The 21,072-nt window shown below is 37.0% G+C and overlaps 2 protein-coding genes and 1 pseudogene across 3 annotated transcripts; 1 reads left to right on the forward strand and 2 right to left on the reverse strand.

Annotated features, from left to right (window-relative positions):
• Window positions 1–8,387: 8,387 nt before the first annotated feature.
• On the forward strand, window positions 8,388–10,165 carry LOC121780963 (SKP1-like protein 1A). Of its 2 annotated transcripts, none has more exons than XM_042178629.1 (2): window positions 8,388–8,800; window positions 9,802–10,165. In XM_042178629.1, exons 1-2 carry the CDS (start codon window positions 8,465–8,467, stop codon window positions 9,925–9,927), a joined length of 462 nt encoding a protein of 153 aa, XP_042034563.1. In that variant the 5' UTR covers window positions 8,388–8,464; the 3' UTR covers window positions 9,928–10,165. The 2 variants fall into 2 exon arrangements, with proteins under 2 accessions (XP_042034563.1, XP_042034562.1); XM_042178628.1 differs by having other exon boundaries at window positions 8,396–8,800; window positions 9,754–10,165.
• A 734-nt stretch (window positions 10,166–10,899) lies between these two features.
• Window positions 10,900–13,515, reverse strand: LOC121782990 (annotated as a pseudogene).
• Window positions 13,516–18,765: 5,250 nt separating this feature from the next.
• On the reverse strand, window positions 18,766–20,183 carry LOC121781006 (peroxidase 64-like). Its single transcript, XM_042178683.1, has 4 exons — window positions 19,936–20,183; window positions 19,662–19,850; window positions 19,399–19,561; window positions 18,766–19,269 (listed from the first exon to the last, which is right to left on the reverse strand). Exons 1-4 carry the CDS (start codon window positions 20,137–20,139, stop codon window positions 18,872–18,874), a joined length of 954 nt encoding a protein of 317 aa, XP_042034617.1. The 5' UTR covers window positions 20,140–20,183; the 3' UTR covers window positions 18,766–18,871.
• Window positions 20,184–21,072: the final 889 nt, after the last annotated feature.

Below are 21,072 nucleotides of genomic sequence, written 5' to 3' on the forward strand. Positions count from 1 at the left end.
GGACATTTTGCATCCCCTGCACGACTTCATTATGGGATTGCAATTCTCCTTTGATGCTCTGCTGTGATGCTAGCATTTCACCCATCATGTCCTCAACGGATCTCCTTGGCCGGTTCGAATTTTGGAAATGACTTGGCCCTTGGTGTTGATAGTTCTGGGAGTTTTGCTGGCCTTGATTAGGCGGGTATTGGTTATACTGGGCAGGAGGGGTGTACTGATCTTGAGGATATTGATTCTGGTGCTGGGCTTGAAATTGATTCTGGTGCTGGGCTTGAAATTGATTCTGGTGCTGGGCTTGAAATTGGGGTGCATGGTTTGGCTGGTTTTGGAAATTTTGGAAGTTTCTCTGGTGGGGTGGCACGTAAACAGGGTTCGGGTTTGAGCTTTGTGGGTTTTGGTTTTGGAATTGTTGGTTTCTTCCTGACCAGTTGGGCTGGAAGTCTGGGTTTGCTGGTCCACGGTTAGGGTTTTGGTGCTGTCCTTGGTTCTGGTTTTGGCTCCCATCGCCCCATCGGAAGTTTGGATGATCCCTCCATGGTGCATCCCGTTGTCTTCCTTGAATCCAATTCCCACTGGAATTAAAGTACCCCGCAGCATTAACTTGCTCCATATTCCCGAAGTCGTTAGGTTGGTCATAATTCGGTCCTTGATTACCCTGCTCAGTTCCCTTATAATTCCCAGCTGGGGGAGGTGGTGGAGTGCTTTTCTCGATTGCACTCAGAAGTGACTTCTTCAGCTCATCCATCTTCAAGTCCATTTTCTGCTCCAGCTTGTTGTCCTGATCAGTAGACGAGGCAACAACAGCCCGTTCTCGACTGTACCCTTCCCTTGAATGGTCATATTCTTTCTTCGCATTCAGCAGCTTCCTCAAGACTCTTTTTGCTTCGCTGACCCGCATTTGTGTGAAACTTCCTCCTGACGATGAATTTGCCAGGTCCTTGGTCACCGCGTTCATACCTTCGTAGAAGGTATGATGCACCTCAATGTCCGCCATGCGATGGTTGGGACATGATTTCAAAAGACCCATGTATCTTGCCCAATAATCACTCATGGGTTCATCGTACCATTGCTTTACATTAGTAATTTCTCTCTTCAGCGCGCTTGTCTTGGATGACGGAAAAAATTCACCTAAGAAGGCGGACTTGAAATCGGCCCAAGTCTCAATAGAGTCGGGGGGCAAGCGCATGAACCAGGTGTTGGCTTCCCCTTTTAGCACAAATGGTAAAGCCTTCGGCCTATAATCATCTTCAGTTGCTCCAGCTGGTCTTCTCTGCGCTCTACAAATCTTACAAAATTCGTGAAGAAACTCATACGGCCCTTCATAGCTCTTCCCACAATATGTAGGCAGGATCGCGATCACATGAGGCTTCACATCGCAGGCGGTTTGCCCTGGAGTAACTACTATGGCTTGCGGTGGTTCTCCTTCAGTATGTGCATTCAACGTCCCGATTTCCGGGTCTTCTTCTCCTTGGTTGGCCATCTCCCTTGGGTTGCCTTCCAACAACGGTTTCTCTTCTGGTATTGGTCCCTCTATGGTGCCCTGCTCTTCGTCACTACTCGTGCCTAGGTCAGATAGGGTTGTTGACAGGCCAGAACGAGTGGTTACAAGTATGGATCCTCGCTGGAGTATTTTCGGTCTCCACTGATTAGGAGCCGAACTGCTTCTCATAAACTGAAACAAAAGAAAAAAAGAAAATATTATGCACAATATTTACGCCAAAGTCTCACACACAATAGTAACTAAAACGCCATCCATCCCCGGCAACGGCGCCATTTGAAAGGTCCCAAAGGTGCGTAGGTGTCGTTCAAGCAAGGATATATCCTACTGGTTAGGACAGAGATCCTAACTAAGCCTAGACCTGGTCTTCAAAGATTCCTCAACCCACTTCTACTGATCAGTATAGTGGAGGTAAGGGTCGAATCCCACAGAGATGGTGCGTTTAAACTACTGCAGTGATATTTGGAAGGTTGGTTAGCGACCACGCTTGGGTTGAGTTTATACCTAGGCTAGGATGTAAAGGTGGTATCCCACTGACTAGAATGGGGGAGAAAATTCGGGACTGTAACTGTGTACGTGGGGATGAGGGAACATGTGTAACAGAAAGTGTTTGGAAAGGACGATGTTTCTATTTTGGGCGAATCAGAATATTCAGAGGATAGTGGAAGTAGTGGTGACTAGGCTGACAGATCTGCAGGTACAACTAAAGGTGAAGGTCAAAAGCAAAAGTAAATAAAAGCAAGGTGGTCCCCAAATCTGGACGTGGACATCATCTTCTCCAACAACACAAATTAAACTCAGATAATAATTCCAGATTCAACACGGAAACCTCAGATTAACAACTCACGAACACAGATCTAAATTAAGAACTCAAATCTGAAATCAACACTGAAACTGGACTCCTGCATACTGGTCAACATGGTAAAACGAGTCGAAAAAATTAAAACTAAATAAAACTTGCATGCAACGATCGTTTTCCAAATACGAACAGTACCCGTTACACTTTCCCAGATAAACTTACTACGTAAAACAGAAATGAGAGGTTGAGCACTTAAAACACCGAGAACCCTTAGATCTAAGCTAACTAGGCAAGGAAAGAAAAGAACAATACAATGAACGAAACGGAAATCAACTTCATAGCATTAACACGTTCGGATCTTTAAAGCAAGCACTTCAAAACAACGAAATCCCAAAATGCAACAGAAATCCAACGTAAAGACGGAGAACTAATTAAACTACGAAAGCGATTTAAAGATTGTTTGCCACTCCGGGCGATAAAATCTCTGAACTACGATCTAGCTGACTGGAACGGACGGCGACTGGAACTCTGGAGCTTCTGAACTCAAGTGACCATGGTGGTGGCGAGGAACGAGAAATCTGAAAGGTAATGCTGAAGGAGATAATCTGCCGAAGAGATTGCTAACTAAGCTTAGGAGTTTTCTCACTACTCGATTGATTCTTATTTTCTCTCCAAGTGGCTTCTTTATATAGGGAGGCCTCCCTTGATTTTTAGGGTAGACTTCAGGCATTGAAATGACTCTTTTGCCCCCTTGCTAGCGGCTGATCCTCCCATCTACCTTTCTTCTCCATCTCGAGCCGTTCTCACTATGTATACTGGTCAGTACGAAGTCGTCCTGACGCCCTTCTCACTTGAATCATTCTGACTCTCTCCTAGCGGTTAGAACGCTTAACCTGCACGCTTTAGCAACTATTTTGCAGATATATTTCATTTATGCACATCACACTGACCCGTAGCCAAGGCCTAGAATTCGACTTATCAGCAGGCAATCATATCTCCTGACAAAGGAGATTAATTTTTTTTCCACAAAGCATTTAATACTACGACTAATTTTTCCACACAGCATTAAATGCTGCATTTACTTATAGCAGGCAATCATATCTCCTGACAAAGGAGATTTATTTTTTTTCCACAAAGCATTTAATACTACGACTAATTTTTCCACACAGCATTAAATGCAACATTTACTTATAGCAGGCAATCATATCTCCTGACAAAGGAGATTAATTTTTTTTCCACAAAGCATTTAATACTACGACTAATTTTTCCACACAGCATTAAATGCTGCATTTACTTATAGCAAGCAATCATATCTCCTGACAAAGGAGATTAATTTTTTTTCCACAAAGCATTTAATACTACGACTAATTTTTCTACACAGCATTAAATGCAACATTTACTTATAGCAGGCAATCATATCTCCTGACAAAGGAGATTAATTTTTTTCCACAAAGCATTTAATACTACGACTAATTTTTCCACACAGCATTAAATGCTGCATTTACTTATAGCAGGCAATCATATCTCCTGACAAAGGAGATTAATTTTTTTTCCACAAAGCATTTAATACTACGACTAATTTTTCCACACAGCATTAAATGCTACATTTACTTATAGCAGGCAATCATATCTCCTGACAAAGGAGATTAATTTTTTTTCCACAAAGCATTTAATACTATGACTAATTTTTCCACACAGCATTAAATGCTGCATTACTTATAGCAGGCAATCATATCTCCTGACAAAGGAGTTTAATTTTTTTTCCACAAAGCATTTAATACTACGACTAATTTTTCCACACAGCATTAAATGCAGCATTTACTTATAGTAGGCAATCATATCTCCTGACAAAGGAGATTAATTTTTTTTTCCACAAAACATTTAATACTACGACTAATTTTTCCACACAGCATTAAATGCTGCATTTACTTATAGCAGGCAATCATATCTCTTGATAAAGGAGATTAATTTTTTTTCCACAAAGCATTTAATACTACGACTAATTTTTCCACACGACATTAAATGCTGCATTTACTTATAGCAGGCAATCATATCTCCTCACAAAGGAGATTAATTTTTTTTTCCACAAAGCATTTAATACTACGACTAATTTTTCCACACAGCATTAAATGCAGCATTTACTTATAGCAGGCAATCATATCTCCTGACAAAGGAGTTTAATTTTTTTTCCACAAAGCATTTAATACTACGACTAATTTTTCCACACAGCATTAAATGCAGCATTTACTTATAGCAGGCAATCATATCTCCTGACAAAGGAGATTAATTTTTTTTTCCACAAAGCATTTAATACTACGACTAATTTTTTCACACAGCATTAAATGCTGCATTTACTTATTGCAGGCAATCATATCTCCTGACAAAGGAGATTAATTTTTTTTTCCACAAAGCATTTAATACTACGACTAATTTTTCCACATAGCATTAAATGCTGCATTTACTTATAGCAGGCAATCATATCTCCTCACAAATGAGATTAATTTTTTTTCCACAAAGCATTTAATACTACGACTAATTTTTCCACATAGCATTAAATGCTGCATTTACTTATAGCAGGCAATCATATCTTCTTACAAAGGAGAATATTTGAGATAGGATCATGAGAAATATCTCCTGACATAGGAGAATATTTGAGATAGGATCATGAGAATATTTGACATAGGATTTTGTCAGTTCACTTGCTTTTCCTCATACCTAAATACCGTCACTTTCACCTGTCTCATCCCTCCACCAAAGTTTACTCATCCCAAAAAAAAGAGATAGTAGAGGATCCATTCCCTTCCCTATCACTGCAACGAGCCGCAACAAGAATTCAAGGAGATCTTTTCTTTTGAAATGCAGTAAGTGAAGTGACAAAGATGTCACATTTTTTTAAATGTTTATCTCACGTTAATATACTAAAATATATTTTCTCTCTACCGTTATTCACGTGTGACATCTATTTTAGGATGAAAGGGTATTAATGTACATGATAAATTTCCTTAAAATTTACTTTTTATTCCATTCGTGGTTTCATTAGATGTCTCGTATTCTCTTATTTGGATTGTCCTCATTAAATGTAACATTCACTTTCACTATTTTTAGTAAGCGGATCCACATTCGGACATTCCACTAACTTATTTTGTTTACAATTATTATAAAAATAATAACCCTCCCCCGTTCCCTCATAGTTGGGACGGAATTTTTGACACGGAATTTAAGAAATGGATATTTAATGTGCTAAGTTGATAGATAAAAAAGTAATAGAGGGGAAAAGGTAGAATTAATAGATTACAAAGTGAATAAAACATAGAGAATAAAGTAAGAGAGAGTAAACTAAGAGTGAGAAAATTATCATACTATGTATAGAAATGATTTAACTATGAGAAAACCTCATAAAATGAAAAAATGACTTAACTATGAGGGAACGGATGGAGTATATAACAATTGGTTTCACGATCCACTAACATTTTTTCAATAGCTTGGTTTAACAAAGTTAAACAATTTAGTAAACACAAAACGAATATAATATATACATGGATTAATTTTATTGGTGCTTCCAATGCAATTTTTGAGGTAATTACGTGTTATATACACAATGTTTCACCATTGTTTCAATTTAGTACAAAATGTTTTAAATTTACAAATTTTATACAAAAAGTTTGCTTAATATTCCAAATTCATACCTTTAGTCAAATTCCTCTAAGACCGTTACGTCTCTTCTTTTTTTTCTTTTTGTTCACTCCCAAATTAATTTACAGTAAATTATCACTGTGATATGAGCAAGAAGAAAGAAGGTAAACTGTGTATTGGTAGAAATCACTTTCTCTCACTAGATTCGTGGATCTTCCCTTTCTCTTTAGAGTGAACTACGCAAATAGTCCCTGAACTATGCCTTTTGCACACCAATGGTCCCTGAACTTTAAAAATATCGTGGGTAGTCCCTGAACTAAGATGTAATCATATTTCTGGTACTTTTTCACTATTCATCACAATTTTACACCTAAAATGCCCCCAAGGCATGAAGGGCATTTTGGGACTTTCATATCTAGGTACTGAATTTGATATTTTCTTTATATAGTACTAAATATGATATTTTCTTATAGTTTGAGTACCTAAAATGATATTATTCACTTCAACCACCTAAAATGATATTATTCACTTCACTTTTTTCAACATTTCTTCTCTCTCTCTTTCACTAAAAATAAAAATAAAAAATAGTACTATGAAATTATTAAATATATTAATTATAAAAATCAAAATTATAAATTTAATTATAAAATAATTTTCATAAAATTTAATTTTGATTGTGATTTGATTATGTTTTTAATATTTAAAAGTAATTTTTTTAATTAAAACTAAATTCTTAATTTTTCAAAAATTAAGAATTATATTATGCTTGAACTGCATAATTTATTAAGAATTTTTAATATTAAGAATTTTTCGAAAATTCTTAAGTGAACTGCAATTTACACTCATGATTCGTACTAAATTTATTATGCTTGAAGTGAACCGCAATGGAAATTTTCCCTCTGAATTTTCAGCAGTGCATTCTAATTATATTGCTGTACAGCCTAGCAGAAATAACTTTAGTTTTAATTAAGAATTAATTATGCCAGCTCTGTTTGCCAAGTGTTTTTGAAGTAGTTATAGAGAAATGATCCATTTTGTGCTTATTATGTGCTAGATTTTGCTTCAGTTCATCAGTTGCTGATGCTCAGCAGTGTTAATATATGAGTGTGTTATTTGACTCCTATCAATCGAGAGTGAAAGCTTAGGCGATATAAATTCTCTTAACCTTCACAAATTCGTTACTTTTCATGTTCAAATGATGGTAATCTTTCATCTAATTCAGGATCAGTTGCTAATTGTGCGTGATGTAATTGTATTTCATCTGACCTTTGCAACACATCTGTTGTGTAAAAGGGTCTATATTGGAAGTGAATGATAGGCTAATCAAGCAACCGGAATTGCTTCACACGATGGTAGGTGAATTTGTGTCATCTTCAATGGCTATCCATTCTCTCAAGCTACACTTGTGTTTGTGATCATTCTTAAAGTTCTTGGTTCCTATCTCGTAGAAGCTTTTGAATTGTCCATAAAAGTTGAACTGTTAGCTTATAGCTAAAGAACATTTAACAACTTGAGCAAAAAAACAGTATGTTGAACAACATAATGGAGTTCTGCGTTGCTTGCTGCATTAGGGTTGGAAAATGGAAATGGTAAGGGATAGGCATGCTTGATTCTTATATTTACTCCCTCCGTCCCTGAAAATTTGTCCCAACTTTCCATTTTCGGCCGTCCCCCAAAATTTGTCCCATTTCACTTTTATCATTTTTGGTAGTGGGCCTCATATTCCACTAACTCATTCCTACTCACATTTTATTATAAAACTAATATATAAAAGTAGGTCCCACAATGCACCAACTTTTTCAACTCACTTTCTATTACATTTCTTAAAACCCGTGCCCTGTCAAACCGGGACGAATTTTGGCGGACGGAGGTAGTATATCATATATATGAAGGAGGAAATTACAAATCAACTCCTATAACAAGGAGGAAAGACAAATTACGCCACCCAGGGTTCGAACTCGAGACCTCCAGGATGGACGCGGTATCCAGCACCCTTTACCACTAGGCCAAGGGGCTTGGATTTTTCGGCACGGAGATTAAGGAATGAGTGTATAGCAAAGTCAACAATTGCGACTGTATGTGATAATTTTTACTAAAAATGGAAAGAGTGCAAATAACTTGGGACGCCCAGAAAGAAAATAAGTGCAAGTAACACTGGACGGAGGGAGTATTATTTTATGCTCCCTCTTTTCCACTTTAGGAGTCCGGTAATCTACACAGGTTTTAAGAAAGTGTTTAAGTGTATAATAAATAAATGTTATAGTGGATGTTGGGACTCATTATTAATTGATTATGTAATAAATAAATGTTGTAGTCGATATTGAGACCTACCTTTAACACTCTTTACTTACTTTTTATTAGTTTATCCTAACCGTGACTTCTAAGCGGCACGCTCAAAAAAATTGATCAACGGGACTCTAAAGTGGGACCGAGGGAGTACTTTAAAACTCCATTCCCCAATTATCTTATCGTTATCTTGTGATCATCTCTCTCTAAGTCTCCTTGGCTCAAATTCGATATTCAATTTGGAGACGATGTCGTCGTCCACGGATGAGAACGGAAGCAAGAAGATCACCCTGCGCAGTTCTGACGGCGAGGTGTTTGAGGTGGACGAGTCGGTTGCCCGGGAGCCGCAGATCATCAAGCACATGATCGAGGTTGATTGCGCCGACGGCGTCATCCCCCTTCCTAACGTCACCGGTAAAATCCTATCCAAAGTCATCGAATACTGCAAGCGACACGTCGATGCCGCCGCTTCCGCCACCAATTCCGAGGACAAGCTCGCCTCCGCCGTCTCCGATGAGGAGCTCAAGGCCTTCGACGATGATTTCGTCAGGGTCGATGAAGCCACGCTCGTCGACCTTATTTTGGTATAAATCTCGGTTTTATTTGATTTTGTGCCCCTAGATTTTGTTGTGTTGTGAATTGTGCGTTAGGGTTTCCTGTTTATGTTGGTTGCTCTGTTTTTTTTAACTCCAATAACTGTTGTTTTTAGATCCAGAGAATTGTTTGGCACTACTCTATTTTTCCTTCATCCTTGTGATTTTCCTCTTGTTGCTTTTTCAGCTGTTTAGAGGTCCATATCTGCGAACTCTGCCCCCATTTCATAATATTTAGGGTCTATTCGGTTTGAAAGATTATATCTCGTGATTGAATATGTATTATGCTTGGTTTTTAGTCTTAGATGTATAATCGTATAATAATGAGTCATAGCCACTCGTTCCAACTAAAATAATCTCACAACTTAATCCTAGATTGTTATTCCGAGCGACACCGTAGTTGATTGTTACCCGCCAAATTTACATCGTCTACTTGGTTAGAGGTAGTGATTGTAATAATGCACGTGCACGGTGTGATGCTTTTATTTGAGTGGTTTCAATAATGACTCTGCTTGCTGATATAAATTTTAAGTCCTGTAAAACTGCGAGTCATGGTACCTTTGTTTTAGCAAAATAACTCACCATAATATGTTTGTGCGGTTCTTGCTGATATTTTCTAATTCTCTATGATGATAATGATGGTTAACGACTGAACCTCGGGATTTGCATACAAGATATGGTTTTTGGAATTGAATCTTGTAGTTTAGCTGCAAGTTGAGAATGACTTGTTTTGGATAGTTTCTCTGATAATGTAAAATTGCTAACCATTTATGAGTAATCCGATCCTTGAAATTGGATCTTGAAGGCTGGCTGATGAGAGTGACTTCTTCTGATCATTGCTTTAAAACTCTTGTTTCTGTAGTTACCAACCAGAGATGAATGTTGGTGTTTTATGTGCATTTCATTGTGATTTACACAACTGTTTTTGCATTTGTTCACATCAGGCTGCTAATTACTTGAATATCAAAACCCTTCTGGACCTGACTTGCCAGGCAGTCGCCGACAAGATCAAGGTAAAAACTCCAGAGGAGATCTTGAAGACCTTCAACATCAAGAATGACTTCACAGCAGAGGTAGAAGAGGAAATCCGGCGAGAGTACCCGTGGGCTTTTGAATAGAGCAAGCGCAAATAGAATATCTAAAGCTGCCAATAAAAGCTTGATTGGTGCAAAGAGAAGATCCAGTGGCTCATTTGAGTCATGATGGTCTGTAAGGTTGCTTCTGCTAGGGCTGCTTTTAGACAATTTTCTTCGTTTCTCTAACTTTATTTTGTACGGTTATACATTTTAACCGAACTCGTCCTATCCATATTATATAAGTATATTTGCCCCTCTGTTAATAAACTTTTTGAGAATATTTCTATGCCTGTCAAAATGCAGCTGGATAAAACATCTCCAAATGCTCTAAACTAAAAGCAACTATCACTGCTAAGTGTGGAACAAAAATAATTTGAGTCTCATATTCTTGATGCATCTTTTCCGCCCCTCGTGTTTGATTTTGCTCAGACACCTTTTATGTTTTATTTATTCAGTGAATGTTTGCTCTACTAATAATCTGTCGGCCTCACTCGGTCCAAGTGATGTTTGGATCACAATCCTGTCAGTCGCTCTGTCTTCTCAGCTCCACTCGGACCGAGTGAGTTTCAGGCACAAAATCACTTGGTCTTGTGAGTTTCTCTGGATCGACTGGTTCGGACTGGGCTTGGAAAATAGATGATTTAATTTAAGGAGAAATGAAGGGAGAATATATACATTTATACAAAATGACATGTCACGTGCAAATTCTGATTCATGTATGGCAACTTTGAAGTTTGAGATACTATAGCAACTTTGAAGTTCGTGGAAAATATTAATATTTCGTAAAGTTGTGTAGTATTAGATGTTAATAGTACTTACTAAAACAATGTCGTTTCATGAAATGCTGGCCAAGTCAACATATTTTGAAGTACCACATCAAACTAGAGTCTAGTTTACCAAATTTCAAGTTTATGGAAAACATTAATATTTTGAATAGTAACATGATCTTAGGCACTAATAACCCTTAAATAAAAAAAAGGTCAAATATATCTACAATCTACTGCTTACCAATAGTTGAGAACTGTGATTTTATTGTGTACAAGAAGTAATGCATATATCTGTTGAAGTCCCTTTAATGAGATAGCATTAAAGTTAGAGATAAAAGTTACAAAGTTAAACAAATAAACTAGAAAAGAATGATAATGTTTGATCACTATTTCTATCCATCAACGTTTTCGAAAGGCTGACAATGCAGTTTGTTGCAACAGCCCCTCATGACTCACAGCGTAAGAAGCAAGCATTGGCGAGCATAAATCGACTCACTGCTTCGTTCTCAGCTTCTGATAGCTTTCAAAGTCCAGCAGAGAAGCCTTGGCTGTGAGCCAATCTGCAGGTATTGGCATCATAATTGCAACATACCCCACTCTCTAGCTACAGTCACAGATTATAGTGTTACTAATCAATGATCAGGTGAGCATGGATGGATTGAAAAATAAACAGAATTTCACTAAATACACTTACTGATCTTGGAGATCTAAAGAAGCAATACCCATTATTAGGTTTTTAAGAATCAAGCATGCCTATCCCTTACCATTTCCATTTTCCAACCCTAATGCAGCAAGCAACGCAGAACTCCATTATGTTGTACAACATACTTTTTTTTTTGCTCAAGTTGTTAAATGTTCTCTAGTTATAAGCTAACAGTTCAACTTTTATGGACAATTCAAAAGCTTCTAGGAGATTGGAACCAAGAACTTTAAAAATGATCACAAACACAAGTGTAGCTTGAGAGAATGGATAGCCATTGAAGATGACACAAATTCACCTACCATCGTGTTAAGCAATTCCGGTTGCTTGATTAGCCTATCATTCACTTCCAATAGAGACCCTTTTAACCAACATCTGAAAGAGAAATGTGAGATCTGATTAATCAAGAACAACATGATTTAGAAGTAAGAATAAGACAAATTTAACCTCACTATGTAAGAACCCTCAGCAGTGAACACTTTGCATAAAGCCGTGTTGGATTCAAAACGCTGTGCATTCTGCAAAAAAAACATGATTATAAACTCCAATATATCAGATATATAATGAGACTTGACCTTCAATTGTGAAATAGCTATTTCGCTAATAAGTACTAGTACTAATATATTTCTGCAACCCTTCCAAAGATGCAAACATGAAAGACGAAAGATCTACACTAAAAAGGATCAACTTAAACTTCTAGGAAATAAAAAAAATTAATACCTATGGATCCTTGCATGTAAGACACATCTAAGCTTATTGACATGTGTAACTTAAAGCCTCCTGATTAGCTAGCTTTGTGTATGTTACTTCACTGAATACCGACTTCAGATGGACTCTGTGTATTATGTCTAAACCATAATTTCTTTGACAACAAAAAGCAACAAAGTTTCCGCACAATTTTCAATAGGAGAATTTTCTAACAGATGTGTTGCAAAGGTCAGATGAAATACAATTACATCACGCACAATTAGCAATTGGTCCTGAATTAGATAAAGATTACCATCATTTGAACATGGATAGTAACGAATTTGTGAAGGTTAAGAGAATTTATATCGCCTAAGCTTTCACTCTCAATTGATAGGAGTCAAATAACACTCATATATTAACACTGCTGAGCATCAACAGCTGATGAACTGAAGCAAAATCTAGCACACAATAAGCACAAAATGGATCATTTCTCTATAACTACTTCAAAAACACTTGGCAAACAGAGTTGGCATAAATACATCCACAAAGTTACTATCCCCATTCCACTATATCTTCATATCCAAATACATAAACATGATATAACAACAAACAATCTATGACTTGAAGCCTGGACCGAAATATTTGCACAATTACACGATGAGAAAGTGACAGAGATTCAACCTTCTTGCGTTTTCCAGTGACTTTAATTCCACTCCGGTCCGATTTCCCAACGTTAAAATCAACGGAAACAATCCCCCTTTCTCCTTCAATGCCAAGTGGTGTGGAGCCAAACCAATTACACACAGCCTATTAATCAGAATAAACCGAATTCATATACAAAACATATCTACAAGTATGTATAATACACATGTTCTACTATGATACCAATGAGCACAAGGCTAATAGAAAGAACATACCCATTGGCATGACGATGAACATATTGATCATGTCCAAGCTCCATCAAATCTAGAAAAAAAGGGCTAAATAAAGAGAAAACTGATAACATATGCATATCACAATATAAAGGGTTACGGTGACACTATTATGTATGTTCTCCTTTCTCTACAGAAAAATATTGAAATTAGGATTTGAAGCATACCTGTAGCGAAAAAAGTTGTGAAATTGGCTTCAATAGAGGAAGGGGGAACTTGCGGCAATTCGTCCACATTAGGCAACAAAAGCCGTCGCAATTCTTTATCTTCTTGTTTCGGTTGCTTTTGCTCAATCTCAGAAATGTCGCTTGTCTGTTCAGAAATTTGGGGATTTAGATGGGAGTTGTGTTGCTCATCGTCTGCTGCTGTCATTGCTGTTTGAATTGCACTGAATTAGTCGATTTGTAATACAAATGTGATTAAATGACAATTGAACCCTAACTTTAACACTTCAAATTTGATCTTAATTGCTGCTGGATTGGATAATTGGGGGTAATCATGTAGTAAATGCAAAACGTTTCGAAGATATTGTACAAAAAGTGCAGGTTAGACGTTTCTTCCAAAAAGTTGAGTTAATTTTCCAAATTATATAGAGTAAAGGCCAAAATTGGTCCTGAACATATAGTCATTTTACGATTTTGGTCCTAAACATTATCTTTTGGATTTTTTGGTCCTGCACATATGGACATTTGATCATTTTGGTCCTCCGTCAATATTTCCGTTAAAAACTAACGGTCAACATTATCTTTTGGATTTTTTGGTCCTGCACATATGGACATTTGATCATTTTGGTCCTGCACATATGGAATTTTGATAATTTTGGTCCTCCGTCAACATTTTCGTTAAAAACTAACGGTCAACGACCGATTTTTGACTACAACAATGGGTTGGGTCGGGTCGTGTTTGGGTCGGGTTTGGGTTACACGTTAAGAAAAAAATAATATTTTTCTTAAAATCTAAGCATAATATTTTCATTAAAATCTAAGCATAATATTCTTAAAAAATTAATTAATATTTTTTAATTAATAAAATTAAAGTATAGTATTTTTTAATTAATTTTTTCATGAATTTGAAGAAAATATTATGCTTAGATTTTATTAAAAATACTTTTTAATTATATTATATAGATTTAATATTAGTATACTTTAATTTTGATTATTCAACAAAAATAACTAAAAATTAAAGTTTTATAATTTTTTAATTAATAAAAAATAATTATTTTTTTTCTTAACGTGTAACCCAAACCCGACCCAAACACGACCCGACCCAACCCATTGTTTTAGTAAAAAATCGGCCGTTGACCGTTAGTTTTTAACGAAATGTTGACGGAGGACCAAAATGATCAAAATTCCATATGTGCAGGACCAAAATGATCAAATATCCATATGTGCAGGACCAAAAAATCCAAAAGATAATGTTGACCGTTAGTTTTTAACGAAAATGTTGACGGAGGATCAAAATGATCAAATTTCCATATGTGCAGGACCAAAATGATCAAATGTCCATATGTTCAGGACCAAAAAATCCAAAAGATAATATTTAGGACCAAAATCGTAAAATGACTATATGTTTAGGACCAATTTTAGCCTTTACTCAATTATATATTCCAACAAATTCTGATTTCCAATGCAAATCTCAATATTATTTTATTGTGTCAGTAAATGTTGGAGTAGAAATAAAGTCAGTCAGTGTTGGAGTAGAAATAAAGTTGGAGTTTTTAAGCAGGAGATTCTCTTCGACTCCTCTAACACTGTTAATTCTCCTCTTTTTTTTTCTTTCTGTTCACACTCCAAAATTTCCGTCCATTTTAATACCTGAGAATCAAAATTCCCCAAATCTCCTCTCATCTTTTATCTATATACAAGAAAGACACAAGACCATAAGCATAAAATTGTTGAACTTAATATTTCTTTTGTATTTTTTTTGTATGAAATTTGTAAATTTTAAATATTTTATATCTAATTTTTTTAAAATTATCTCCTATATAAAGGGGAATTTACAAATATACCCATATACTGAAATTACAAATAAACTTCTATACTATAGATAGGAGGAAATTACAACTAATCTCAAGAGGGCTCGAACTCGGCACCTCATGCAATAATGTCTAAACTCCTTGCCACTAGGACAATTACTTCTTCCTTTCTTGCTTACAAACATACAAAGCAGCTCACCAATCTCTATTATCTCTCTCTTTCTTCCCGACAAAATTATTTATCACACCCAATTAACTTTTTGCAAAGCTTTTGTAAAAGTTTTATAAGAGCATCAGCAATGGAGGCGTCAAAACCGCGACGCCGATTTTTCGCCGACGCCGGTTCTGACGTCGAACCATTGCGACCAGCGTCGGAGAAATAGGCGTCAATTTCGGCGTATCCATGCCGATTCGTGTGGTGACGCCGGTTCTAACGCCGATCCTCACGGCGCCATTATAGACCCAGGATCGGCGCCAGACCGACGTCAGAATTTAAATTTTTTTTTGTTTTTTCGAAAACACTATATATACGCGCTTTGGACGTTATTTTCATTCGCACCACTTGTTTTAACGAGTACTCTCTCTATCTTTCTTTCTGTACAAGATCAATTTAAGAAATGAGTAATGCCGGTGGTAGTGGTGGTGGTGGTAGTGATGGGGATGTTGATGAGTACGAGCGTATGCTGAACGAAGAGCTAGATGCCTATACGAGCCGTGAGGTTGATCGATGGATGCAGAGTTATATGCAGCCGCCGGTACCTCGCCCACGACCAGTTGTCCGCCGTCGACAAGTGGTTGATCGTGATCATGTAGCTGCACATCAGAGCCTGTTCACAGATTACTTCGTAGAGGAGCCGCGTTTTAACGCCAACCATTTCAGGCGTCGTTTTAGGATGAGGCGAGACTTGTTTATGCGTATTGTTAACGGTTTGGAGTAGCGATATCTGTATTTCCGCTTCAGGCATGATGCGGCTGGCAAACCCGGCCACACCCCTATTCAAAAGTGCACTGCGGCAATCAGGCAGTTGGCCTACGGCACTTTGGCAGACATGTGGGACGAATACCTCCACATCGGTGAGACGACTGCCCTCGAATGTATGAAGTATTTCTGTCAGGGCGTGATTGAAGTATTCGGTGATCAGTATCTCCGAAAGCTTACCCCCGAAGATTGCCGGGATCTGCTGCGGATGCACGGGGAGTAGCATGGGTTCCCGGGAATGTTAGGCAGCATAGATTGTATGCATTGGGAGTGGAAGAACTGTCCCGCTGCCTGGAAGAGGTTCTACACGACCGGCTACAAGGGAAAGAATCCCACGATGATCCTCGAGGCCGTAGCTGATTACCGGCTGTGGATTTGGCATGCGTATTTTGGGATAGCCGGTTCGAACAACGACCTAAACGTCCTCAACTCGTCGCCCCTTTTCAACGAGCAGTGCCAGGGCGTCGGTCCGACCATCAGTTTTGTCGCCGACGGCAACCAGCATGATATGAGCTACTACTTGGCGGATGGGTTATACCCTAGGTGGCCCGTCTTTGTGAAGACGATCAGGTGCGCATCAGATGCGAAGAAGGCCTACTTTGCGACGCGGCAGGAGTCGGCGCGAAAGGACGTGGAACGCGCATTTGGTGTGCTTCAGGCGCGATGGGCTGCAGTGAAGGGACCAACGCGTTTGTGGCATGTCGACTGCATTGCTGATATAATGTACGCCTGTATTATCATGCACAACATGATTGTCGAAGATGAAGGTGTACAACTGACTGATTGGGCCAATGACGATGATGAAGCCGGTCCAAGCCACGGCGTCGCCGCCGCCAACGTACGAGGTGGGGTACCACACGATGAAGAAGCCCTCCTCCAAGCACATGCCGACATGCATCAGACGGAGGCTCATATTCGACTCCAAAAGGATTTAATTGAAGAGTTGTGGGCGCGGAGGATTAGAAGGCATTAGTTTTTATTTAAATTTATGTAGTTTTTTTAAATGTATTTTTTTTAAATTATTGTACTTTTTGAAATTTTAATAGTATTATTCAATTTTCGTGTATTTATCTCGTAAATTAAATTCCGTATGTTGCTACAATTGTAAATTAAATTTATATAATTGTTATTAGTGATGTGGATAGGCTATGTGAGGGCTATTTGATATCCAGTTGATGTGGCAAGGTGATGTGGCAGGAGAATTTTAGTGCTGATGATGTGGCAGTATGGAGGCTATGTGAGGGCTATGGGAGGTCCTAGACCATTGTGGATGCTCTAACTATGCATTGACGAATGATGCGCAATATAAAGAAAGGGAAGATCCACGAATCTAGTGAGAGAAGAGTGATTTCTACCAGTACACAGTTAACCTTCTTTCTTCTTGCTCATCACAGTGATAATTTACGGTAAATTAATTTTGGAGTGAACAAAAAGAAAAAAAAGAAAAAAATTACGGTGTTAGAGGAATTTGACAGAATGTATGAATTTGGAATATTAAGTAAATTTTTGTACGAAATTTGTAAATTTAAAACATTTTGTACTAAATTGAAAAAATGGTGAAACATTGTGTATATAACACGTAATTACCTCAAAAATTGCATTGGAAGCACCAATAAAATTAATCCATGTATATATTATATTTGTTTTATGTTTAATAAATTGTTTAACTTTGTTAAACCAAGCTGATTGAAAAAATGTTAGTGGATCGTGAAACCAATTTTTATATACTCCCTCCGATCCCTCATAGTTAAGTCATTTTTTCATTTTAGGAAGTTTTCTCATAGTTGAATCATTTCTATACATAGTATGATAATTTTCTCGCTCTTAGTTTACTCTCTCTTACTTTATTCCCTATGTTTTATTCACTTTGTAATCTCTTAATTCTACCTTTTCCCCTAAATACTTTTTTTTATCTATCAACTTAACACATTAAACATCCATTTCTTAAATTCCGTGTCAAAAAATTCCGCCTCAACTATGTGGGAATGGGGAGGGTTATTATTTTTATAATAATTGTAAACAAATAAGTTAGTGGAATGTCCGAATGTGGATCCGCTTACTAAAAATAGTGAAAGTGAATGTTACATTTAATGAGGACAATCCAAATAAGAGAATATGAGACATCTAATGAAAACACGAAAGGAATAAAAAATAAATTTTAAGGAAATTTATCATGTTCATTAATACCCCTTCGTCCTAAAATAGATATCACACTTGAATAACGGTAGAGAGAAAATATATTTTAGTACATTAACGTGAGATAAACATTTAAAAAAATGTGACATCTTTTATGAAAAAAACTAAAAGGAACCTTGAGACGGGGGAGTATAACTTTTGATTGAATTTTGGACAAATTTGACATTGTTCTACATTTTAATTGTTCATTGTTCTACTTTGTTATAGGGTTGAGATCCTCCGCTGTACTCTATTGCACAGCAGGCCATGATGCTGTGCACTAAAACAGAGCATCTGAGTCATAAAATGCAGCAATCAAGTCTCTGTTTTTCTCAGTATTTTAATTTTTAAGAGAAAACCTGCTGTACAATTGAGCATAATAGGAAATCCAATCTGAAGATATAATGACAAAAGATACGAAAGTCACAATAAATTTTATCATAATATTATTAGTATGCGAACAAAACAAACTAGGGTTTAACTTACTATACTTTTTGAAAGGTTACATGCTTAATTAGAAATCAATTAAAAGTTATGATTTAGATGAAGATTATTCTTTAAATCTTTTATTTATTTATGTTATTAATTTTAATATACTATAAATTCACTTTGTGTGTTTTCTTTTACACTTAGTCAAGGGGAAATGAAAACAATTACTAGTACAATAAAATGAAGTTACAAATGCACTTAATATTCTGCACTGCAAAATGAAAACCATGAGAAACAACAAAACATATCCTAGGAAGACAGAACTAACAATCCAATTGCAAATCAGTTAACTAATCCACAGTTAAGTCTGATCTCAGTTCCACCGCCGTTGATGCTGCTCATCTTGATCATAGACTTGCCAAATGCATCAAAGAACTCCTTCTCATAGGTGGCGAATTTCCCGACCAATGCCTTTGTCCTGGAAGTAGCAAGAAGTGCCTGGTCCGACGAAAATATGCTCTTCCCTTTTAGCAGCAACTTGTAATAAACATTGTCAAATGCATTTGGTGTAAAGTCCAGATTGGCCCCAGCATTCTTCACCTTGTTGTGCACGTGGCAAATCCGCCTCAGACTGGCTGCAAACCCCGGGTTCATCGATGGATCCACTTCCGTTGCGTTGCTGAAGCTGTGAATTCTGTTCTGGAAGGACGAACAATGCGAGAAACCAAGTGTGTGTCCTCCTGTAGCAGCAGTGGCGGAGTCAGGAAATTTTAATTCCGAATTTCATATATTGGAAGGAGCAAAAAAATGTAGTAGTACTATATTTTTTGGAAGGGGCTGAGGCCCACCTCAGTCACTAGGCCCATTACCTGAGAGTACAACTAAATCATCCAAAGAGAGGCCTCTTTTTGAGAAGCTTTGTTGCAATTGAGAAATGTTGAAAGTGGGAAATGGTAATTGCAATGTATCATTAGCCTTTGAAACTCTGCCATCTTTCCTCCCTTTAGGGACATCCCATGTTGGACCTCCAGACTTGTGACATGAAAAATTAAGCAAAAATTCAAAAAATTATAGAAACTATAACTATATGAAAAGAATCTTAGTATTATGATGGAAGTAGTAGAGGAATTACAAGTGCAACAGCATCCCTAGCAGCAACAGCCAAAATGTCAGCACATGAGACGACACCGGGGCACATCTTTTCGAGCTCCTTCTTAGCATTGTCAATCACATAAAATGCATGTAAGGAAATGTTTGGAGGTCCATCTTTTTCTGCCTTGTTGTTTCCCTTGGAGTCCAGCAGCACCGAGGCATCGCAACCCTTCGAAAATAATATAACTCACATTAATCTCAAATATTGCAAGAATTTAAATATATAATTACTATAAGAAATAAAGAGAGGTTACCCTAATGAAGCAGTCATGGAAGTGAAGTCTGAGTAGAGCTGCTGGAGCTGTTTTGTCTTTGATTATGGCTCTCCTCACAGCCTTGGTGATGGTGGCCTCAGCATTGGGGCATGTTTGAAGATAGTAATCAGGAGTTAATGCATTTGAAGACTTGATAATCAAACAAAAAATAATACTTAGTAAATGAACAAGTGTGGTAGGCATTGTTGTGGTGTATTAATTGGGCTTGTGTGGGTTGACTTGATGAGGAATTAGGGTATTGTAAGTTGTATTTATAGGATTAACAACATGCCCCTACCCCCACACCATGTTCCTTTTTGGTATGTTTTGTTGAGCTAGTACCACTTTGAGTTGTTGTCTTTAATTATTAATCCTTTGAAATTTGGTGTAAAAAAGTGCTAACAATGAGCACATTTGCATATGCCTCCAATTATTATGCTGATTGAATTATGTTTAGCCACAGTACAAATTCTGTAACGCTTTCTATTGAACTAAATTGTAAAAGGTGCCAAAACAATTATACCTATTCAAGTGTAATTAGGTGTAAAATATGACTGATTTCAAAACTAACAAAATCTCATAGACATCGAATCTATTCTATATATTCCTTTCAACTATCTCGTTAAAATACCATTTTTGCTTTGTCTTTTTTTTATAGAAGGCAACTTCGTCATACACTATTCACTAAATAATTTAGAGTGAACTATATAAAAGGGACCTATTCACATGGTTGCATATTCCACGGTTGCTCAAAAAAATATAGTATTATGAGAGGTCTCTCAACTTTACACTAAATGTTTGAGATGCTTTTACACCTTTTTGAAATTTTCAGACCAAACTCCCCTTAATCTCGTAAGGGCATTTCACTTCATATATAGTATATTTTTACTCTCTATCATCTAACATTAATTCATGTTACATATTCATTTGTTGTTCTCCATTTTTTTTATTGTTTATTATCGTTTTCTCTCTCTCCAAAGCAAGAAATCAAAATATGAAATCACAACAAAATACCTAAGTAATTGAATTTTAGTAGTATCATATTAGGTATTTATAACGTGATATAAAAATATCGTTTTAGATATCTGAAGTATTACGCAACACATTCCAGGTCGATCATCTATCTTCTCTCTCCTC

This window comes from Salvia splendens, chromosome 20 (assembly GCF_004379255.2).
Source record: "Salvia splendens isolate huo1 chromosome 20, SspV2, whole genome shotgun sequence".
Taxonomy (NCBI): domain Eukaryota; kingdom Viridiplantae; phylum Streptophyta; class Magnoliopsida; order Lamiales; family Lamiaceae; genus Salvia; species Salvia splendens.